Genomic DNA, 24973 nt, shown 5'->3' with positions numbered 1-24973 from the left:
TTAGAAAAGTCCTTGTTTTTGAAAGAAAAGCACCTTTTTTGTCCATTAAAATAACTGCAAATTGATCAGAAATACAGTGTAGACATTGTTAATGTTGTAAATTACAATTGAAGCTGGAAACAGCAGATTTTTTATGGAATATCTACATAGGTGTACAGAGGCCCATTATCAGCAACCATCACTCATGTGTTCCAATGGCATGTTGTTAGCTAATCCAAGTTTATAAATTTAAAAGGCTAATTGATCACAAGAAAATCCTTTTGCAATTATGTTAGCACAGCTGAAAACTGGTGTTCTGATTAAAGAAGTAATACAACTGGCCTTTAGTCTAGTTGAGTATCTGGAGCATCATTTGTGGGTCTGATTACAGGCTCAAAATGGCTAGAAACAAAGAACTTTCTTCTGAAACTCGTCAGTCTATTCTTGTTTTGAGAAATTATCAATGTTGACTGAGATTATAGCTATGCAGTGCAATGTGGAATGTTATTGTTAGCTTCCTCTGCAGTGGCACTTAACTGTGAAAGTTGTAAAGATAAAGAACAGACAGTAGCTGCTTTGTGTTGACTCTGACAGGAGTGTGTTTATGTCCACGTGAGCACCTGCGTGTTTGCTTGCCTCCATCTGCATTATGTTGGCATAATTTCATACTGCTCCTTACACCACCTTAAAAGTCCTAATTAATGACGTTTGCCTTTCAAAATGTCGTAAAAGTATTTTCTAACTGTATGAGCATTGTGAAATGTCCTCACGGTCAGCCACACCAGTTTTATCACAATAATTCTCCTCATAACTGTCAAAATTCCACATAAATGTTCCCCTCTGTCATCCAAGAGTTCCACATACAAATCTCAGGGTGAGGCTGCTGGCTCTTATTTGACTTGCTGTGGACCGCGGAGAATTCCACTGTGTCCAACCACCCGAGGAGCAGCTCTCTGCCCCGCTGACTATGACTCAGCCATTTTATAGGTTTTCAAATGCATACCATGATATAAGAAGGTTTCAGCAAACGCTGGGAAAGTTTTACATCACCCTGATCCACTAACCCTACTGCTGGTCTTCAGCTTGCTCACTACAGTGCCTTCAGGAAGTATTCACACCCCTTTACTTTTTCCACATTTTGTTGTTACAAAGTGAGATTAAAATTGATTTTATTGTCATTTTTTGTCAACGATCTATACAAAATACTATAATGTTAAAGTGGAAGAAACATTTGTAAAAAAAAAAAATATATATATATATATATATATATATATATATATATATATATGAAAAATAAAACACTAATATATCTTGATTAGATAAGTATTCAACCTCCTGAGTCAATATCTGTTAGAATCACCTTTGCTGTGATTACAGCTGTGAGTCTTTCTGGGTACATCTCTAAGAACTTTGCACGTCTGGATTGTACAATATTAGCACTTATTATTTTTTACATTATTTTTTCCCCTAGATTTTCAAGCCGATTTAACCCCCAAAAAATTAACTAGGCCACTCAGGAACATTCAATATCGTCTTGATAAGCAACTCCAGTGTATATTTGGCCTTGTGTTTTAGGTTACTGTCCTGCTGAAAGGTGAATTTTTCTCCCAGCTTGGAAAGCAGACAGCCAGATTTTCCTCTAGGATTTTGCCTGTGCTTTGCTCCATTCTCTTTATTTTTTATCATAAACTCCCTAGTCCTTGCTGATGACAAGCATACCCAGTTCATAATGCAGCCACCACCATGCTTGAAAATAAGAATGGTACTCAGTGATGTGTTTGTTATGTTGAATTTGCCCCAAATATAATGCTTTGTATTCAGGACATAAAGTTAATTATTTTGCCACATTTTTGTTGCAGTCTTTCTTTAGTGCCTTATTGCAAACAGGATGCATGTTTTGGAATATTTGTTATTATTTTCAGACTTCCTTCTTTCACTCAGTCAATTAGGTTAGTATTGTGGAGCAATTACAATGTTGTTGATCCTTCCTCAGTTTTCTCATCACGGCCATTAAACTCTAACTGTTTTAAAATCACCATTGGCCTCTTGGTGAAATCCCTGAGCTCTTTCCTTCTTCTCTGGCAACTGAGTTATCAAGGACGCCTGTATCTTTGTGGTGACTGGGTGTATTGATACAACATCCAAAGTGTAATTAATAACTTCGCAAATGCACAAAGGATTATTCAATGTCTGCTTTATTTTAATTTTTTTACCCATCTACCATTAGGTGCCCTTTGCGAGGCATTGGAAAACCTCCCTGGTCATTGTGGTTGAGTCTGTGTTTGAAATTCACTGCTGGAATTAGGGTCCTTACAGATAATTGTATGTGTGGGGTACAGAGATGAGGTTGTCATAAAAAAAAATCATGTTAAACACTATTTTTAACTCCTGAACTTATTTAGTCTTACCATATCAAAGGGGTTGAATACTTATTGACTTAACATATTTCAGCTTTACATGATTTATTCATTTTGAAGAAAAAAACTTGATGGGTGTGAATACCTTCTGAAGGCACTGCATAAAATCAGAGTTGCAGCAGTGCTTTACCCAACCCTGTGAGGTAGTTTACCATATGTTTTCCATCTTGGAGGCTTTCGCCAAAGATAGCTTAAACAATGACCTCGTCATTGTCCCATAATTAGTTTGATTTTCCGAAGAGCGTCTCTGGAATTGCCCCTTCACTGTCAGCAGAGTTGACATTGAGCAGAGAAGTCTTCAGACAACTCTGGAAAGTCTTTCTTGCCTTGCAGGCTTGCACTCCCACAGCTTCTGTTGATTTGGGTTCCTAAATAACAGTGACAGCTGGTGTAAGCTGATACAATTGCTCCCAGCCCCTACATGATATGCAAAGCCCTTTTGATGCCTCAACGGTTGGTAACAAAGCTGCCTCAGCAGTTTGGTAGGATTCAGCACCAAGGAATTTTTATCTTTCTCATAGGGGAAATTCTGGCTCCAATCAGCTGAGAATTTTAAAATGCAGAAAGTATGGTTCATGATTTAGAAGCGGTGTGCTTCTCGTACTCAATATAAACACAAATGAAAGTGCTTTCGGTATTTATCTGTTGTGAAGAGAGTGGAGTCACTCACTAAAGTTGTCCCTGGAATAGGGTTAGGTCTTTTGTTTGTAGTCTGTAGAGCAGGGCTGCCAAATTCCAGTCCTGGAAGGCTGAAACACTTCTGGTTGTAATACTCCCCCTCTAAACAGGGACTGATTCAGACCTGTGACACCAGGTGAGTGCAATTAACTACCAGGTAGAAACAAAAAACCTAAATGTTTTGGCCCTCCAGGACTGGAATTGGGCAGCCCTGCTGTAGAGGGAAAGTTGTTTCCCCTGCAACGTGTCGGACGATGCAGCCGGCTTATTTCTGCTCCGTTGGAGAATGTGTCTCCACTTTTTCAGGGGAAATTTGACTCTGGAATCTACCATTTGCAGTGGAGGATTTGTGAACAAAAGTTGGCATGCCTGCAAACTCCATTGTTCTCTCTGAAAGCTGAGGGTTTTTTCTCACAATTTTCCAAATGGAGAAAACAACTGGGCCCATACTTTGAAAGGCTTAGACCTTTTTCTAGACCCATTGTCTTTAATGAGGGGTTTTGGTTTAAGTCTTTCATATTGAGGCGGTGATTCTGGTGGAGGATGTTTGCAGTTGCCCTGGAATAGCAATTGAGGAGTGAAGCTGAATACAGTCTCAAAAAATCTTCCCATGGTGTAATAAATGGCTGGCATTAGAAGAATAAAAAAATATATACATGTATTGACTGGGACTGGCTTATTCACACACACCTCTGGTCTGTTATATGTTTCCATTGAACCTTGGGTCATAAATGCAGCATAACCTTGGATTAAACATAATCAATAATCTAACAAAAGCAAGGTCTTGCAGCTCACCACTTTGCCAGCTCACCATTTTAAATGCGTTATTTCACGTTACATGGACGGTCAACACCAGCTGAACATGTGAGTGTGTATTAAACATATTGTGTGTGTGTGTCTCTTTTTCCTGGCAGTGTCTAAGAAGCACGGGAAGCTGATCACGTTCCTGCGCACCTTCATGAAGTCCAGGCCCACCAAGCAGAAGCTGAAGCAGCGGGGCATCCTCCGGGAGAGGGTGTTTGGCTGTGACCTTGGGGAGCACCTCCTCAACTCGGGCCACGATGGTGAGAAACTCCCTTTCTTTCTCTCTCACAAACACACAGGTACATTCAATCTCTGACACATAAATGCGGAAGTTCTTCAGCTTTGACCTCAACTGTGGTATTGAAGGCTTGAAACGCACACATGCAAACACTAAAATACTGAGAGGTGTTCTCAGGATTAACGATTGGCCTTCTTTGTGCATGATGGGCACTCACACTATGGTACAAGGGTTCGACTAGTCGCCACATAACAGTGGCTGTATAGCAGGGCTTGGCTCAACTCCGGTAGAGGCTAGAGCAGGGTTGGGCTGTTGTTGACTCACCCCCTACAGCTTTACGGTCCGTGCCTGCAGAATGAACCCGACCACCCTCTGCGCCCTGGGAGGGTTGCTACGGCGACCATGGCAACTTAGAGGGTGTAAAGGTCAGGTCACAGGGAGATTTTTCCTCTCCACTGATCTGGAGCCAGAGGGATCTGGCAACACATGCTTTGTTTGCCCCTTAAATCCATCCTGAGCGGTCTGTTCTGTTTGCCTGCACTACTACCACTCAAACAACCTCCTCTCCCCCCAATCCCCTCCCTCTTCTACTGTGTTCAAATGGGCTCCCACCACAGTGCTGTAAAGCTGCATTACAGTGGCACATTTTGGCAACAAATTTGTTTACATCACTGTTAGTGAGTATTTCTCCTTTGCCTTGATAATCCATCCACCTGGCAGGTGTGGCATATCAAGAAGCTGATTAAACAGCATGATCATCACTCAAGTGCACCTTGTGCTGGGGACAATAAAAGGCCACTCTAAAAAGTGCAGTTTTGTCACAAGTTTTAAGGGAGCATGTAATTGGCATGCTGACTGCAGGAATGTCTACCAGAGCTGTAGTTTTAGAGAATTTGGCAGGACATCCAACCGGCCTCACAACCGCAGACCACGTGTATGGCTTTGTGTGGGCGAGCGGTTTGCTGATCAACGTTGTGAACAGAGTGCCGCATTGTGGCAGTGGGGTTAAGGTATGGGCAGGCATAAGCTACAGACAACGAACACAATTGCATTTTATCGATGGCAATTTGAATGCGCAGATATACCATGACGAGATCCTGAGGCCCATTGTCGTGCCATTCATCCGCCGCCATCACCTTATGATCCAGCATGATAATGCACAGCCCCATGTAGGGCTGGGCAATATATCAAATACATTTGATTAATTCTAATGAGGGTTTTTGCACAATATTCCAAATCCCTGTATATCAAGGTTTTGTTATCTTTTGTTTTTATAAGCGTTTGTCTGCTTATTCTCGTGTTGTATTTTTGGTCTGGTCTCTTTTGCTCCTCTGTGCTGTGTTGTGCGCCTTCCCATTTACACCCGTGATCTGTATATACTGAAGAGATGCAGGTTTCCGCCCTAACAGTGGGAGTCGTCCCAAAGGCGGGAAGTCAAACATCAAGTTTTGGTCCAAAATAAGCCCATAGAAACGCATTGGCCTTATTTTGGATAGATTTTTGCGAGAGTGAAATGACCTCTCCCTGCCTCACGCCAACAAAGTTCAGAGATCACATCTTCCTCCCTGACAAGAAGTTTCAACTAGCTATTTGCATTTGATGTTTGGTCCAACAGAATGGGTCATATGGACACCAAAACACATTGAGACATTTATTTTATTGTAATAGAGAAGTTAACTTTTCTAGCAATACACTTTTTCATGTCTCAACTCCTCCAAGTAGATTTTCTCTCTCTCTCTCTCTACCTTTCTATCTCTCTCCCTTGTCATCCTCTCTCGCCCTGTCTCTCTCTTCCCTTGCAGCAGGCCATGACTTGTTATCTGATGATCTTATCCAGATAGCCACCGAGTCTACTGCTCTCTCTGCTCTGTTCTGACCACTGGCCAGAGGAAGTAACAAAGGTGAAATGGCAGGTTTTTTTAATAAACAGCCAGTGGTGGTAGGATATTGATTTGCTATGCTGCAGTGATGGAGACAGGAAATAAGGACCCTTTTTGAATCAAGGGTCGGTCTGATGTGAGGCTGGCAGGCCTTGGTCTCAGACACTCAAAGCTTTGCCAACTTCAACTTTCAAATATGAAATTCCTTCACATTGCCTTTTGAAAAGGAATGCATTTGATCTTCTTTGCATTGTATTCTCAGTACCTGTGATCAACTTGAAGAGATGCTTCACGAGACGTTGCGTTTGATCAACAGAAGTTTGTGTTTTTCTTTATCAGAGAACATAAAATATTCTCTCAGTCCAAAACCCCTCGTAGCTGGTGTTCCCTTGAGGAAGAATATATGCACGCTCTTTAGAAAGGAAACGTCTATACATTATTAAAGGGTGCACATTTATTGCAGTGTTACGGTGCACATCTATTGATTGAAGTGGAGATGCCCTTTAAAGGTGTCTTTCTCTCCCTCTCTCTCTCACTCTCTGACATTGTGGTGTTTGCTGCTACAGTTCCCCAGGTACTCAAGAGCTGCACAGAGTTCATTGAGGAGCATGGCGTGGTGGACGGCATGTACCGCCTCTCTGGAATCGCCTCCAACATCCAGAAACTACGGTTAGACACACACACACACACACGCACAGTCAAACACACACAGTCAAACACGCACACAAATTTGGCAGCACTATCCGTTAAACATGGGTCTGCCTCATAGGGCATTCATAGAAGTGATCTCAAGTGTACACCCGCCATCAACTTCTGAGAATTTGTTTAGCCCTTGGTGTTGAGAGAAAATAAAGCGTTTTAACATCATGGACCATGACTACCAGGTGCCATTTTACTCAATCAATATCAGTTCATGTTCAATGAATACAACTCTCGTCACATGAAGTAAGGGGTGGAACCCAACTCCCAAAGATAATCCGCGTATGCCATACATCACATAAAAAATTCCATCAAAGATTACTGGCACTGTAAACAAAAAATCCCATTATCTTTTCCTTTGCATGCGATATGTGGATTTACCTCTGTGTAGGCACTGTGGGCATCCCTCGACAACAATGTGTGTGGGTGCGTGCGTGTGGAAATCACTCATCAACCTATTGACTGGCCATAACTTGTAGAAAAAGATGAGCCCAACCTGTTCTTTTCCCATCCCATTTTTGTACTGTTTGTTTTGTCCTCTGTAACAGTCCAAGTAACTGATATTTTCACTCCGCCAACCGAGAACCCCGATGTCAGATCACCCTGTAACTATGACATTTTGGGCAGTGAAGAGGACGGAATGTTTGGCGCCTCGAAGCCAACCCTGAAATATATATATTTTTTATATTTATGGGGATTTCTTGTCTTTTTTCCCCCCTCGTTTAATAAGTATAACCCTTACCCGGCAATAAGTATTTACATGGTTTAGCTCAGGATTGAGATTTAAGAACCACCTCAAAATCAACATTTCCATTTGTTAAAGATGCACTATACAGAAATTGCTCCGCCATTTCCTGCTTTCCACAAAAACTGTTGCGTTAAATAGGAAATGTGCCCATCTGATCTTGGTACGTGCCAACAGCTCGCAGATGCGGGTATGCTAGTCTACATGAGGTTATTATGGAAAAAGAGTGAGAATATTTGTCAAATGGCAGTCAAGCATCGATTATCATGTCACCAGAATAAGACCCTCAATATTTGTTGAAAAGGAGCAACAAGCTCATCACTGTGCACTTTCACCACGCTGAAGTTCATCATAACTCATTTCATCTGTAGCCTAGTAAACTGCATGTTTTCCCGAGTCGTAGTGGGAGGACCACACACCATAATCATCGTGTTTACTTCGATATTGTGGTTATTATATAGATATTTACGCATAAATGCGTTTCCACTTCCATTTCTCACATTATTTATTTTACTGACATAAAAAGATCCCACCATGTCGAATGAACAAATTATCTGTCGGCCTTTATAAAATTGTACCGAAACTTCCTCTTTCCACCACAGCTGTCCTGATTTATTTATTAAATTTTTTATGTCATGACTTCACACGCTTAAAACTGGATGAAAACTTGGTTTATGTATGTCTCTCTCAATTCTCTTTCCCTCTCTCTCTCTCTTTCTCTCCCTCACTCCACTAGGCATGAGTTTGACTCAGAGCAGATCCCCGACCTGACTAAAGACGTGTACATCCAGGACATCCACTGTGTAGGCTCCCTGTGCAAGCTCTACTTTCGTGAGCTGCCCAACCCCCTGCTCACCTATCAGCTCTACGAGAAATTCTCTGTAAGCACCTTCTCTTGGCACAGTGTCCTTCTCCACCCAAAATAAACAAATCCCGCTTTCTCACACTAACATGTTGCTAGATGGTATTTATTAGGTTTCGCACAGTCCAGAGCTGGATTCGAATTTCCATGTCCAAAATGTACTGAACAAAAATATAAACGCAACAATTCCTAAGTTACAGTTCATATAGGGAAATCAGTCAATTAAAATAATTAATTACAACCTAATCTATGGATTTCACATGACTGGGAATACAGATCGTGTACAGATCCTTGCGACATGGGGCAGTGCATTATCATGCTGACACGAGGTGATGGCGGCGGATGAATGGCACGACAATGGGCCTCAGGATCTCGTCACGGTATCTCTGTGCATTTAAATTGCCATCGATAAAATGCAATTGTGTTCGTTGTCCGTAGCTTATGCCTGCCCATACCTTAACCCCACTGCCACCATGGGGCACTTTGTTCACAACGTTGACATCAGCAAACCGCTTGCCCACACTACACCATACACATGGTCTCCGGATGTTAGGCCAGTTGGACGTACTGCCAAATTCTCTAAACTGGCATTGTGGTAGGCTTATGGTAGTGAAATTAACATAAAATTATCGGGTGGACCTTCCTGCAGTCAGCATGCCAATTGCACGCTCCTTCAACGCTTGAGACATCTGAGGCCTCCCGAGTGGCAAAGCGCTCTAAGGCACTCCCTCGCAGTGCTCGAGGCGTCACTACAGACCCGGGTTCGTGTCACAACCGGCCGTGATCGGGACTCCCATAGGGTGGCACACAATTGGCCCAGCATCGTCCAGGTTAGGGGAGGGTTTGGCCGAGGGGACTTTACTTGGCACATCGCACTCTAGCGACTCCTTGTGGCGGGCCAGGTGCCTGGATGCTGACCTCGGTCGTCAGTTGACGGTGTTTCCTCTGACACATTGGTGTGGCTGGTGTTAAGAAGCGCGGTTTGGCGGGTCATGTTTTGGAGAATGCATGTCTCGATCTTCGCCTCCTGAGCCCGTTAGGGAGTTGCAGCGATGAGACAAGATTTGGGAGAAAATGGGGTTAAAATACCAAAAAATATGTATTTCTGTGGCATTGTGTTGTGACAAAACTGCACATTTTAGAGTGGCCTTTTATTGTCTCCAGCACAAGGTGCACCTGTGTAACAATCATACTGTTTAATCAGCATCTTGATATGCCACACCTGTCAGGTGGATGGATTATCTTGGCGAAGGAGAAATGCTCACTAACAGGGATGTAAACACATTTTTGAGAAATAAGCTTTTTGTGCATATGGGACATTTCTGGGATATTTTATTTCAGCTCATGAAACATGGAACCAACACTTTACATATTGAGTTTATATTTTTGTTCAGTGTACATTTTTCTATCTCTGTGGGGGGTATGTTCAAGACTCTTTCCAGGTTCAGTGTCACTCATCTAAGGGGTAATAAGTACTGTATTTATGAGGATGGGCTAATCTAATACATTCCCCCCCTAATCAAAATATCATGGTTGTCATAGCCCCTCATTGATCTCCAAAACCTAAGCACATGGCATCCAAATAAGACAAACCATACTCTCTCCGACTTGAAATAAAAACCCTCACCAAACAAAATAGTCTGGGTGTAAATGTTTGCTGGTTGCTATGGAAGAGCGGGGAAGGAAAGGGTGGAGGAGGGAGTGTAGGCAGCGTTATGCCCTTTTGGGTTAGCCAAGCTTTGTGCAAGTGCCTCCTCTCTGCACCACCCCCGGCCCGACTAACTTGGTGGAGGTGTCAACACTTCTGAACGCAGAGGCACTGACCCGTACCACTCTACTCCCTCCATCCTCCCCATCCTCATTCCTCTCCGCTCCACAGGAGGCCGTCTCCGCAGCTACAGATGAGGAGCGGCTCATCAAAATACATGATGTCATCCAGCAGCTGCCGCCGCCGCATTACAGGTTAGAGCAGAGCCGGCTGCCCCCTGCAGGAACTCACAGGATGCAACACACACAGTACTGTCTCTGTAACAGGTTGTCAATATATATTTTTTGCATCAGAAGGGTGTCATAATATACAATATGTGTGTTACAATAACCATCCACTATGTTTTTATATTGCACTCATACAGCTCTAGAATGGTATGATTATACAATTAGGTCAAAAGTTCATAGAAGTAGTCATAGAACACCTCACCTGGTTCAGATATACACTGCCTGCTTTTATAACAATAGCACAATACTACTGAAGCAATGAAGTAGAACTGGTGTAAATGAATTGTGTGTTTCATCCTCCATCCTGTTCCCAGGACTTTGGAGTTCCTCATGAGGCACCTGTCCCATCTGGCCACCTTCAGTTACGTTACCAACATGCACAGCAAGAACCTGGCCATCGTCTGGGCCCCCAACCTACTGAGGTCAGACAACTTACTATCTTGTTAAATGTCATTTTATTGTTCATATCTCAGTATTATTGATAGATTGAGTACATGAAGTTGAGTACTGAGTACAATGCCGTCTTGGGAACGGCAAATAAAAATGTGATTCACATTTTTCACATCAACAGTACATTAAATATTTTCCAACGGGCTATACATTTGGGTGAGGTTTTTTTCTCGCCTGAGTAGCCTCGTTTCACTGCACAAAAAGAAAATTAAACCAAGTGTTCAGCGAAGTAATAACACAATGTCAAATACAGGTAGCCTAGTCAAGTAATTAACATCCCATCACATTAACTGTTACTCTGTCGCGGAAACCTTCACTCTTGCGCAGACATTTAGAAACAAAACATGACAATTTGAAGTATACGCCCCAGGAGTTTTTTTTATTTTTTATACTTTGTTTTTATTGTAGGAACACAAAGAAAGTACAAGTAAAATAAAAGAACAAAAATGATCTGGCAGTTACAGTGCACTTCATACCTTCATCATCATATTAGTTACATTAGCATCTTTGAATTAGACCTTTTCCAAGTATGAAACCCATTTTTCCCAGTATTCCTGACCTCTCTCCTGTTGAGTTCTTAAAGCAAAGGTCATACGCTCCATGTGGTGTATTTCTTCTACAATGTCTATCCATTGTGTCACTGTGGGAGGGTCTTTTTGTAGCCATTTCCTAGTGATAGCCTTTTTACTGGCTGCCAGTAGGACCTTCAAGAGGTACTTTTCTCTATTGTGTAAGTTATCTGGTATTTCACCCAAGTACAAAGAAATGAATGTTTGTTCTATGTCAAATCCCATTATTTTTCCAATGTTAGATCTTATTTCTCCCCAGTAAGTTTCGATTGCGGGGCAGGACCAAAAGATATGAGAGTGGTCCGCCCTCAATAGACCACATTCTCTCCAACAAGGGTGTGGTGAGCCAGTCTGTTTTGATTTCAGTTTAGGTGTTATGAAGAAACGTATAACATTCTTCCAACAGAATTCTCTCCATGACCTTGAGTTGGTGGAGCTTTGTTGAGTCTCTAATATGTTCAACCATGTTTCATCAGTTATTTCAATGTTAAGTTCCTCCTCCCATTTCTTGTTAATATAGTTTGTAGAATGTTTCTTTGAGGATTGAATACCCAAGTAGAGATTTGAAATCGTTTTTTTGTTACTCCCCAAGTTGTATGCGTTAGTGAATACTTGGATTAATTTTGGAGGTGCTCGAGGGTCAGTCACTTTTATCTCCCTTAAGAAATAGTGTCGGACTTGTAGGTATCTGTAAACATCTTGTTTATCCAAGCCATGTTTTTTACTTAAGTCCTGGAAGTTATCTAGGTTCCCATTCCTTATAATTGTACTGAATGATGTGATGCCTTTCTGCGTCCATTGTTTAAATCTGCTGTCCTGAGTTGCAGGGATGAAGCTGGGGTCGTATGCGGGCCAACTCAGCAGTTTGATCTCTGTCTAAATTATTTTGCTTAACTACCCTAAACCATGTCGTCAGTGAGAAATTAATCCACTGATTTTGTCTATTGTATACTTCTTTTACCATGTCCTTATTTCCCAAAACTGACTGTATGGGTATCCCTGTCAAAGTAGTCTCGATGTCTTTCCATTTGGATTCATATTCTGAATTGCACCAACAAACCAGGGGTCTCAATTGGGCTGACACATAATAATCTTTTAGGTTTGGTAAGGCCATACCCCCACAGTTTTTTGGTAATTGTAATGTTGTATATCTAGTTCTTGGTCTCTTACTGTTCCAGATAAACCTTGATATCCGTTTATCCCATTCCCTAAACTGTTTAGGTGGGATTTCTATGGGCAGTGATTGGAACAAATACAATAACCTCGGCAGGATGTTCATTTTGATTGTTTCAATTTTACTACTAAGATCTAAGGGAAGTGAGTTCCACCTGTCTAGGTCATCATATATTTTCTTGTTGATGTGATCGTAATTCATGCAATGAAGTTTGGGTGTATCTTTTGGTAGGTATACTCCAAGATATTTAATAGATGAAGAGGTCCAGGTGAAGTTATACCTATTCTTCAGCTCTTCCTGTGGGATATAATTATATACTAGGGCTTGGGTCTTGTGTACGTTAAGCACATACCCTGAATATGTTCCAAATGTTTGTAGAACATCCATCAATCTAGGTACGCTTGAGCCTGGGTCTTTAAGGAATAACAGAACGTCACCCGCATACATGCATATCTTATGTTCACTGTCTCTTATCGTTATTCCCTCGAAGGTTGGGTCCTGTCTTATTGCCTGTGCAATTGTTCGAGGTACAAGGAGAAGAGCGTGGGTGAAAGATTACAGCCTTGTCTTGCCCCTCGCTCTAATTTTATTGTTCGTGTCAAATGTCCATTTATCTTTATTCTAGCGGTCGGACATGAATACAGTGTTTTGATGCACTGTATCACTTCTTTGTTGAAACCAAATCTTTCCATAACTTGGAATATGTAATCCCATCCCACTGAATCAAATGCTTTTTCTGCATCTAGACTGATTAATATTGCACTTGTCTTATTCTGAGTAATGTGGTCCATGACATGTAGCGTTCTCCTTATATTGTCGCCACAGGAGTTTTTTGAGCGAGAAAAAAGACCACTTTCGAGTAGTAAGACATGTATAAAAGCAACAGATACCATTAATAAGAAGGAGCTAGAAGCGTCTTATATGGTGAGCTACCGAGTGGCTAGGACAGGCAAGCCCCACACTATTGTGGAGGACTTAATTCTTCCTGATGCCGCGGATATGGCTACGTCAATGCTGGGGGAAAAGGCCCCAAAAAACAACACTTTGTATAGTGTTTCATAACGCATCAGTGACATGGCAGGAGCTGTTTTGAAACAATTACTGTTTCGCATATAAGCCATTGGATTCAATGCGTTACAGCTGGATGAGTCAACAGACGTGGCAGGCCTGGCACAGCTCCTGGTATATGTCCATTACGTTTATGGGGGGTCAATTAACCTCACTAGGGTATGTGGGATGGTAGCGTCTCACCTCGTCAACAGCCAGTGGAACTGCAGGGCGCCAAATTCAAAACAACAGAAATCCCATAATTTAAATTCTTCAAACATACAAGTATTTTACACCATTTTAAAGATACACTTGTTGTAAATCCAGCCAAAGTGTCCGATTTCAAAAAGGTTTTATGACGAAAGCACACCAAACGATTATATTAGGTTAGAGCCAAGTCACAGAAAAGGACAGCCATTTTTCCAGCCAAAGAGAGGAGTAACAAAAAGCCGAAATGGAGATAAAATTAATCACTAACCTTTGATGATCTTCATCAGATGACACTCATACGACGTCATGTTACACATGTTACACAATACATGTATGTTTTGTTCGGTAAAGTTCATATATCTAAAAATCGGAGTTTAGGCGGGATGCTACTGTCTCACTTGGCAAAAAGACAGAGAAAATGCAGAGCGCCAAATTCAAATTAATTACTATAAAAATTACTATAAAAATCTAACTTTCATTAAATCACACATGAAAGATACCAAATTAAAGCTACACTGGTTGTGAATCCAGCCAACATGTCAGAATTCAAATAGGCTTTTCGGCAAAAGCAAACAATGCTATTATCTGAGGATAGCACCATTGTAAACAAAGAGAGAGAAGCCTATTTCAACCCTGCAGGCGCGACACAAAACACAGAAATAAAAATATAATTCATGCCTTACCTTTGACGAGCTTCTGTTGTTGGCACTCCAATATGTCCCATAAACATCACAAATGGTCCTTTTGTTCGATTAATTCCGTCGATATATATCCAAAATGTCAATTTATTTGGCGCGTTTGATCCAGAAAAACACCGGTTCGAAATTGTGAAACGTGACTACAAAATATCTCAAAGGTTACCTGTAAACTTTGGCAAAAAATTTCAAACCACTTTTGTAATACAACTTTAGGTATTTTTCAACGTAAATAATCGATCAAATTGAAGACGGTATGATCTGTGTTCAATACAGGATTAAAACCAACTGTAGCTAGCTTTCTGGTCATGCGCTTCTAACAAACAGGAAACTTCGAGTGACCCTCCTTCAAGATAGCCGTACTTCATTACACAAAGGAATAACCTCAACCGATTTCTAAAGACTGTTGACATCCAGTGGAAGCGGTAGGAACTGCAAGAAGGTCCCTTAGAAATCTGGTTTCCCAATGAAAACTCCTTGAAAAGAGTGACCTCAACAACAACAAAAAATCAGAATGGTTTGTCCTCGGGGTTTTGCCTGCTAAATAAGTTCTGTTATACTCACAGACATGATTCAAACAGTTTTAGAAACTTCAGAGTGTTTTCTATTCAAATATACTAATAATATGCATATCTTCTCTTCTGGGGATGAGTAGCTGGCAGTTTAATTTGGGCATGCTTTTCATCCAAAATTCCGAATGCTGCCCCCTACCCAAGAGAAGTTAAGGAAGACATCCTCTTCTGCAAACCACTGGAAACCAGGACAACAGGAGTGGATATTTTTAAAGTACTGGACAGCTTTGTGACATCAATTGGACTTTGGTGGTCAAGATGTGTTGGTATCTGCACTGATGGCGGGCAAAAGCCATGACAGGGAGACATAGTAGAGTGGTAAAGCGCGTGCAAGTAGTTGTTCCCGACGCCACTTGGGTACACTGCAGCATCAACCGAGAGGCTCTTGCTGCCAAGGGAAGGCTTGAAAGATGTTTTGGACACTACAGTGAAAATGGTTAACTTTGTTCAAGCAAGGCCCCTGAACGCTCGTGTATTTTCTGATGAGTTTCTCACACGACTGGCCTATCTGGGTGATGTTTTTTCTCGCCTGAATGATCTGAATATAGGATTACAGGGACTCTCCGCAACTATATTCAATGTGCGGGACAATCTTGAGGCTGTGATTAAGAAGTTGGAGCTCTTTTCTGTCTGCATTAACAAGGACAACACACAGGTCTTTCCATCATTGTATGATTTTTTGTGTGCAAATGATCTCAAGCTTACGGACAATGTCAAATGTGATATAGCGAAGCACGAGTGAGCTGGGTGCACAATTACGCAGGTACTTTCCCGAAACGGACGACACAAACTGGATTCATTATCCCTTTCATGCCCAGCCTCCAGTCCACTTACCAATATCTGAACAAGAGAGCCTCATCGAAATTGCAACAAGTGGTTCTGTGACAATTGAATTTAATCAGAATCCACTGACAGATTTCTGGATAGGGCTGCACTCAGTTTCTTGCCTTGGCAAATCGCGCTGTTTAGACACTGATGCCCTTTGCAACCACGTACCTATGTGAGAGTGAATTCTCGGCCCTCACTAGCATGAAAACTAAATACAGGCACAGACTGTGTGTGGAAAATGATTTAAGACTGAGACTCTCTGCAATGTTGGGTTGTATTGGAGAGTTATGTGCATCCTTTCAAGCATACCCTTCACATTAACCTGTGGTGAGTTATTCACAATTTTTGCTAAACAAATACGGTTTTATATGTAAGATGGCTAAATAAAGAGCAAAATTATTAATTACTATTATTTGTGCCCTGGTCCTATAAGAGCTCTTTGTCACTTGCCACGAGCCGGGTTGTGATTAAAAACTCACTCATTCTTATGTTTAATACATGTGTCGTTTATTGTGTGTGTGGCAGGCTTACAATGATGGCAAAAGACTACATTTGAGAGTGCGCTGACCCTGGTGCTACGCAGCTGGAGGTTGAATGTTTGAAGGGGTGGGGGACTATAAAAACTTTCTATAGTTGCTACTATAGTCTTGTACCAACAATGTCTGTTATGACTGAATTTAAGTTACAAAAACAGCCTTTTTGTTGGAGCATAAGTCTTTGTTGAAAACCATTTGAATTTGGTTGACTTTCCCCATGGCTGATCCCCCGTGTTGTTTCCCTACCGGTCTCCCCAGGTCCAAGCAGATCGAGTCAGCCTGCTTCAGCGGCACGGCAGCCTTCATGGAGGTCCGTATCCAGTCGGTGGTGGTGGAGTTCATACTGAACCACGTAGACGTCCTCTTCAACCCCAAGCTCAGCTCGCTCATACGGGAGGGAGCAGGTACGCATGCCAACCTGTTGGGAGTTCATCTATGCTCATCTATGTGCTATGGTGCTAATGGAATCAGGAGGATTCTTATATGCCAGTGGTTATTCTTTGTCATATAATTTGTCATGCACAAGGAAATTGTGTGCAAGCAGAATCTACCTGACCCAAGTCTTCCCTGGCCCAAAGTTTCCTTTCATTCAGAAAAAGTAGCTTACTCAGAACAATCACATTTATGCAAGTCATTTGTCTCTTCCACAACATAGTGTACATGATGATAATTTCTCCCCTAGGACACAACTCGTTGTCGCGGCCCAAGTCCCTGCTGGTGTCATCCCCCTCTACCAAGCTGCTGACCCTGGAGGAGGCCCAGGCCCGGACCCAGGCCCAGATCAACTCCCCAGTCACAGCCGACAGCAAGTACATTGAGGTGGGGGAGGGCCCTGCAGCACTGCAGGGCAAGTTCCACACCGTCATCGAGTTCCCTACTGAGAGGTATGAACGTCCTGAGGCCCTGGTATCTTTCTAAAAGACGATGTTTGTCTATGAGGTATAAAGCATGGAAATGGAGGAAGCATAAATGACACGCTACTTAAATGGGAATGTCGTACCATCAAACCATGAACGCATAGTTATATTGTTTCATACATATAAATGAGTCGTGTTCTTTAGGCACAGATTACAAAAGGACACAGGACTACTTGTTGTCCCAAATCACTTTTTCCTTCTCTCCATTCACCCCCTTCAGAAAGAGGCCCCCAATCAAGTCCAAGAAGTCTCCGGTGGGCAGCTGGCGCTCCTTCTTCAACCTGGGCAAGTCCTCGTCCATGTCCAAGCGCAAGCTGCACCGCAACCCCAGCGAACCCAACGAACTCAAGGCCATGGCAGGTTAGATTCCCTTTCCTTTTTCCACCCAAACGCTACCCATCACTCTCTCTGACCCTTCTCACAAATAGACTAAAGTAGGATATATATTTGATTTTCCTAATGTATGTAAACTAATGCCAGTCTGGCGTGTTTCAGGAGGCAGAGGGGACACTGGGACGCTCCGATCGGCCAAAAGCGAGGAGTCACTCACCTCGCTGCACAACGTTGAAGGTAATGTTCCATGCCTATTCTTGAGTGGCAGTCTGTGCTGTGGTCCAAGTAGTAATGTAGTAGTAGATCATTTTCTCTAATAAAAAATGTGACTTGTCTTTGAATTGATGATTTCCCCGACCTCCGTAGGAGAGTCGAAGGTGTACCGTCCGCGGCGCCCCCGCTCCAGCAGCGATGCCCTTTCGGCCTCCTTCAATGGGGACCTGTTGGACAGCCACACCTGGCAGCACTGCAATTTCTACGACAACCTAACCCAGGGCCACAGCGGGGGCCCCACCTGCGACAGAGGGAACAGCAACGGGGACGAGGGGCCCATCAACGTGCCCGCCCTTATTTCGCCTCCGTGTTTGGCCAACGAAGACGTGGACCTTAGCCTCCCCGACATCGGCATGGCCTCGTTGGACTTTGACCCCATGTCGTTCCAGTGCAGCCTGCATGACGGCTCTTTCTTCTTCCCCCTAGGGCTGACGGATGTAGCCATGGGCGTGGCGGGTGAGAGCACCAGTCTAAAGAGGAGCCAAGGCGGCATTGACAATGGCTCGGTGCCAGTCTCACCCTCCTTCCCGGGGAAGTTCACCTTCCCCTTCCTGTCACCTGACCTCAGCCCGGCCACGAGAAAGAAAGCTGAGAGCAAGAAGCTGACCTGCTCCGTGTCTTTCCCAGACAAACCGTTACAGGCTGTATCCCCTATAAAGTTGAAGGCGACCATTCTAGCCATTTCAGAGCCATTTGCCATGGAGTTTCCCAGTAGGCTTACGGAAAACTACGATGTTCCCCAGCCCCCCCCCTCCTCCTCGGGACAGCCCGGGGATTCTCCTCCATTAATGGGCTCAGTGCGGCTGAGGACAGGGGAGCCGTCGCTGAGTGAGGCCTTCCAGATGGAGCTGCACTGTAAACTCTCCACCTTCGACAATGACATCAACACTGAGAGCCAAGTCTCAACAGAAGAGAGCACTGTCCAGCAACCTTCAGCAACCAGTAGCCAGGAACAGCCAGGTCAGTGATACATACAGCCGCTACATTGGATTTGTTTTCACTTTGTTTATTTTTTATGTTAAAGGTATAGTTCACCCAAATTACAAAATTATATATTTGTTTCCTTACCCTGTAATCAGTCTATGGACAAGGAGGTTTGGCCAAAGACTGCTTGCAGGGTACGGAAACCAATAGGTGAACTGTCCCTTTAAATATATGATTGTCATGTTTCTTTTTAGATTATAAGGCCTATGTTTGATTATGCTTTGATTGATGATGCCTGTTTTGTTTCTAGTCTTAGTTTCCCCACCTCATGCACCTTGCATGGATTTCAGCTCAGAGACATCTTTCCACATGATGTAGCCCGAGTGCCATGCTTAACTCTTCCCCCTCTCTCCTACTCTTGAAGACCAAGCCTGCCTTTTTTCTTTCCCTCTAGCATACTTTCTCTTCTCTCTTTCCTCACACTGTAGTTCCCTTCTGTTTTTTCCCCTTCTCAGGAGCCGTAGCTAGCCTGGACTCTCCAAATGGTACCCCTAGCCCTCTCAGCTCCTCCTCCGTGTCCCCCCTCCCTCCCTTGCCCCCTCAGAAGAACTCTGCCCACATGCTGGCCCTGGCAGAGTTTGCCCAACAGGACTCCATCCTGACCCAGAGGTCCTCCCAGACCCAGTCCCCCATCAGGCCCAAGGTGCCCTCACACTCCCTTGACTGGACCCCTCCCACAGCCCCGTGCCCCCAGACTTCCCTCAAGAAGGGACCCAGATCAGGAGCAGCCCAGAACCCAACCCTAAGCACCACCACCCCAAACATCGCCCCTTCCTCCTCTCTCCCTCCCACCACCCCTACTGACAAACAGCCAAGCCAGTCAGCCAGCCATCAGTCCATCAGTACGTCCGCCAGTGCTAAGTCCCCCTCCACTCCTCCCAGAGCCAAACAGGATATAGATTTCACCCAACCAGCATCCCCCCAGCACCAGTGTATCACCACTCCCTCCAGACCTCCTGCCCATGTGTCTCCCACTCGGAGGAGTCCAGAGAGGCAGCAGCCCGCCATGGGCCAGGTAGCAGTCAGCAGCACTGGATCCTCCACCACCACTCCCAGCAGCAAGGAGATGGGTGTCCTGCCACAGCCTGCTCCTGAGGTAAATTGCCTAAAATGTGTAATATTTGCAGCATATCTTTGAAATAGTAACTATATAGCCAACTGGAATTGTTTTTGGTTCATTTTCAGGTCCATGTAAATGATAGCGTCTGGTCGCCAACTCTTCCAAGACCTTTGGAGCAGCCAGTGGCAGTTCTGCAGCCTCAACCTCCGCCTCAATCACAGCCTCATATACAGTCCCATCCTCACCCACAGGCCCAGTCACAGCCCCATCTCCAGCCTAATGCCAGAGTGGCCCCCACCCCAGCCGAGCAGGTGGAGAGACCATGGGAGGCTATAAAGCCAGTACAGCCCCGCATGGAGCCTGCGACCCGCCATCATGCCCATGGGCCAACGCCTCCCGTCCGCTCCATCGAGAGCAAACTGGCAACCGCTGTCCTCAGCCACACAGAGGCTGCCAACCCTGCCATCTTCCACAACATCCTGGCAGAGGCCTCCACGCCTGAAGAGGCCCTCACCCATCCTCCCCCTCCCGCGCTAAAGTCTTCCACCCACCAGTCAGCCTACCTCTACCACACCAAGAGAGAGGCCGCCTTACTGGAGCCTCCTGAGGAGGCCTACTACCGCCAACGGGCTATTCCCATGGGGAAACCTTCATACCACTACCGGCCAGACAGTGTTCCGTCACACCTCTCCTACGTGTCCAGGTCGGAGCCTCAGATACCTTACAGTAGCCGCACGGACCACCGCTACAACACCCATGCTCACTCCAGATCCTACCACCAATCTATGAAGCACCGCGGGCTCCCCAGGAGGGGTGAGTACATCTCCCCCGGCCCGGGCTATGGTCCAATGGAGGGCGCCCCAGTCTACCCCGCCATCCGCAGGGTGCACTCGCTACACGTGCCCTCAACCATCCATTCGGTGCCCATCCAGCGGACCGAGGTTCCTCCGGACGACGAGCTCTTGTACTACCAGCGGCCCTTCTACCAGTGCAAGGCCTATCAGCAGCAGCCACAACAGTCCTCTCAGGCCGACTACCACGTCACCCAGCTCCAGCCTTACTTTGAGAATGGCCGGGTGCAGTACCGTTACGGCCCCTATTCTCCTGGCGCCAACCCGCTGGACGCCCCTTACTACGACGTGGACCCCTATGGGACCATTCGGCTGCGGCACTTACACTCGTTCAGCAGCCGGGACCTGAGGCCCACCCTCAGCCGGTCGGGGGGCAAGGCGGGCGGCTACCACTACCTGTCCCGCCCTGTCCTTCAGCCGGGAAAGGAGCAAAGCTTGTTCAGCAGAGATGTGCCCCTGGGCCACGGTTCCAAGGGTGCCACCTTCTACTTTGCTTGGGACCCCGAGGAGTCGGAAAGGCTCCGGATGCATTCGATCCACAGGGAGAGCCAGGCAAGGCAGAAGGTCAGGGGTCCTGTCATGTCTCAGTATGACAACTTAGGCCTGTTCATGCCTGGCGACCTGGGGGGGTACGAAACCCTACACCTGCGCAGTAATTCAGACCCCAGCAAATCTGTGCTGATGTCTCCCGAGAGTAAAGATGGGTGTTACGGCGTACCGCCAGGCTTCCAACACGCTCCCCGACACTTGGTGTCAGACCCTGACATCGTCATGTACATGGAGACAGAAAACCGCTGTCAGGGGACTGTCACTGGGGACAAACAAAACAGCTCCAGGGCCTGCGAGGCCTCCCACTCGCACCAAGTCCAACACCCACCCTGCAACCAGTCCCATCAGCAGGACCCCAGTCGACACGACCCAGGGGACGGAGCTCGGAGCTTCCAACCTCGCTACCAACGGTCCGATCCAGACCGGCATCCGAACAGGGCCAAAACACCCGGTGGTTACCAGGACAAAGATGACCAGCAACAACAGTCGGCCCCCGTCAAAGCGCAGGCCCCTCCCAAGCCTGAACGGTCACAATGCGTCCAAGAGCAGCAGCAGCACTACAGCCAAGCCACCATGCCCAAGCCAGACAGAGAATACTCATATCAGCCCCACGGTGGGCAGCAGAGACACAGCACCATGACGGTGCAGTCCCACTACGACAACATGGATGACTACCACCCAGCAGCATTACCTCAGCCACAGGCCCCCATGCAAAACCCCTGTGGGGGCTCGTCGGGCTCTTTCCCCACCAACCCTGGCTTCACGGGCAGCCACAGCAACAGAGCGTACTCCACTGCCTTGGGCCAGGGTGCCTTCATCCCAGCTGAACTGGTCCTGCAGAGGCCCGAGACAGAAATACATGCAGAATGAAGAAGACACTTGAGAAAAATGTGTTAAACAAACTTTTGCCTGGGTTTTAGGAAGCAAATAAGTGACTCAACTCGAGATTCAAAAGTTTCACAGCCTCTGCAGGACAGTGGACTGTTGTTGGACCGTTTCACATTATTTTTCTTCCCTGTATTTTTTATGAATTGTAAAAATCTAATAAGATACTTTTTACAGAATGTACTGAATTAACCATTATTTCTTTAATTGTCCTAAGAAGCCACATGGTCATGACTCATTGAAATGGTGGCAGATCATATAAATGTTTATGATATTATAAACAAAAGGTATGTGAAACCAGAATCGCAAAAAAATGTACATTTGTAAAAATAACTATTACTGGTAAAAATAGTTTTTTTTAGTTTGGTTTCCAGCATAACAGGGATGAAGGTTTGCATTTTAGAAATGCATGTACTCTTCAATCACTTACAGAACTGTTCTATGTACCACTGTATCCATTGTGTACTTTCTGGATGTTACAGTACAAGTTGTTGTGGGAGAAAATCTGTTCAAATCCTCGTGCTCTCCCTCCTGTCTCTGTGTACACATGGCGGTGCAGTATGTTTCAGTCTTCAAACATCTCTGAATTGGGGTCGGGCCCAAGAGTACTAGAACTACACAGGGTACTTTCACCTAGTACAGTAGGGTTATGTTAATATTTTATTTTCTCTGTGACTGTGCCATTCTTTGATTTTATGTATTTTTGCTATAAAGCAGAGTGAATTTTTGGGAACAGAGGCCTGTTCTTCATTGTAAGAGGGACCAAACATTTTGGCAGTCTTTTTGATCGTGAAAGCCCATACATGAGCAGGAGTGCTAACGACTGGTTATGAGAATGAGAATGTTACCTTGGTAGCTGTAAAATTATTATTATTTTAAAATGTGTTTTGTTTTGTAGTCTTGTTTTTTTCTGCCAATTGCAAAGAACTTCAATGGACTAACTTAATAAAGTTATGAAAAATCTGTTCTTTCCAAGAAACTGATATTCTACAACACTTCACACAAATTGAAATGCTTGCTCAGCTCGAGCAAGTGAATTCACTACAGTACATTTTGAAATAATGTACATACTCATTGAGTATGTGAAAAATATTGTTTTATATGTTCCCAGAGTGGAAAACCATAAAGTAATTTATAGCATAAATGTTTGGGATCATTTTGAAGAAGAAAAAAAGTGGGATAACCTTTTCAGAATCAACTGTCTGCTTTCAGTGCAATTTGTCAACAGACAGTCAAATTGACAGAGGATTCAGATTAATCTCATTCAATTTCAAATGCAGGTCTTAAACTGTCACGACAGGCCTGATGGAAAAAGCAAATGTGTTGGTAAACTTTCCAAATGTTGACAAAACAAAGTACACTAGACAAGGTGGGTTGTTTTTGAATTAGTAAAATTAATTATGCGAGAAGTGGAAGTGCCTTTTTATGCTCTAATATTTATATAATGACCATTAGAAGTACATTTGGAGTCACGCGATGATATGGTGTGTGTGGGCCACCCACTACAACTCAGGAAAGCATGCAGTTAATTAGGCTAGAAATAAATTATGAACTTCACAGGGTGGTGAAAGTGCAGTGATGAGTTTGTTTCTTTCCAATATTGAGTCTTATTCTGGTGACATGATGCTTGGTTGCTGTTTGACAAATAAAAATAATCTCGCTCTTTTGTTCATAATAATCTAATCATGTAGTTGACTATAGCCGCACTGTATCTGCGAGCTGCAGTGTTGCCAACTCCTCAGTAAGGAAAGTAGCTATTGGCTGTCCTAAAAGGAGAGAGGAGTAACGTTGTGGGAGAGACAAAGTGAGTAAAAAACACCCTAAATATGTTTAGAACTACAAATTAACTTCTGTTGATTCTTGTTTTTTTTAATGTCACAATTCCAACCCTCCTCCTTTATCCGGGGTGGGACTGGCAAAAGAGACACTCTGGCGGAGTTACTTAGTTTTTTGTTTTTTAGCTTAGTTTTCTTAATTTAGTTTGGTTTTTAACCTTATGGTCCACTTAGGAGCCTACAACAAGTCACAGTAAAACGTGAACATTTTTAACCATAACGTTTTTTGTATTTATTTGTATACAATCTACATGAACAATCTAAATGGACCAAAAAGAGACAATAGAAAAAACTGTCAATGGCAATGTGAGAAAATTATGTTCACTAGTCTAGCCCTAATAAAAAAAAAATTTTTTTTTTTTCAGACCCCCCCTCCAACACACACAGGCTGTGCTGGCTCACAGAAAGAGTGGGTCATCGTCATTTTGGTCAAGGCTCTCTATGGCAGGTTCAGCAACTGAGGGAGCTGACTTAAATGAGTAAGCAGCTGATGTGCCAAAAAGCTGCAAAACATTATCAGGCAGCTGGTGCTTATAGCAAGCCTCACCAGACAGCTTCAGTCCATATCGAATGTACAGGATGGAGTTAAGGGTCTGCAAGGATATCTGATTTCTAAGTTGGATTTTTACCACACTCATCTGGCTGAATACTCTCTCGACTTCAGCATTTGAGTGTGGCAAGTGTTGATAATTCGTTTTACTTGAGACAGGAGACCAAGTGGAGACATAGGACGAGGTGGATAATTTTATAATAAGGCAGGTTTATTCAAGTGTAAAAATATTATGCAAAGCGTGCAGCACGGCTCTTTCTATCTGATCCGTATGGGGTCGTCAGGAAAAGGGGCAGTTTCCACAGTTGTACAGTTTTATATATAGACAACAAGCAAAGTAGGTTGATCTGCGAGTCTG

At 44.1% G+C, this 24973-nt stretch overlaps 1 protein-coding gene across 4 annotated transcripts in view; it reads left to right on the top strand.

Moving 5' to 3' along the window:
• LOC129868442 (rho GTPase-activating protein 32-like) overlaps nt 1–23193 on the top strand; it is an 89951-nt gene extending 66758 nt beyond the window's left edge. For all 4 annotated transcript variants that reach the window (XM_055942421.1, XM_055942423.1, XM_055942422.1 and 1 more), the window contains 12 exons: nt 3989–4138; nt 6563–6665; nt 8177–8321; nt 10182–10264; nt 10612–10719; nt 16637–16782; nt 17061–17262; nt 17516–17655; nt 17791–17865; nt 17995–18861; nt 19341–19981; nt 20071–23193. In XM_055942421.1, the coding sequence (XP_055798396.1) occupies nt 3989–4138; nt 6563–6665; nt 8177–8321; nt 10182–10264; nt 10612–10719; nt 16637–16782; nt 17061–17262; nt 17516–17655; nt 17791–17865; nt 17995–18861; nt 19341–19981; nt 20071–22215 (4805 nt within the window). In that variant the 3' untranslated portion in view covers nt 22216–23193. The remainder of the gene's footprint in view (nt 1–3988; nt 4139–6562; nt 6666–8176; nt 8322–10181; nt 10265–10611; nt 10720–16636; nt 16783–17060; nt 17263–17515; nt 17656–17790; nt 17866–17994; nt 18862–19340; nt 19982–20070) is intronic.
• Nucleotides 23194–24973: the final 1780 nt, after the last annotated feature.

Source organism: Salvelinus fontinalis, chromosome 13, assembly GCF_029448725.1.
Source record: "Salvelinus fontinalis isolate EN_2023a chromosome 13, ASM2944872v1, whole genome shotgun sequence".
NCBI classification, from domain to species: domain Eukaryota; kingdom Metazoa; phylum Chordata; class Actinopteri; order Salmoniformes; family Salmonidae; genus Salvelinus; species Salvelinus fontinalis.
This window is presented reverse-complemented; position numbering and strand designations above follow the sequence as displayed.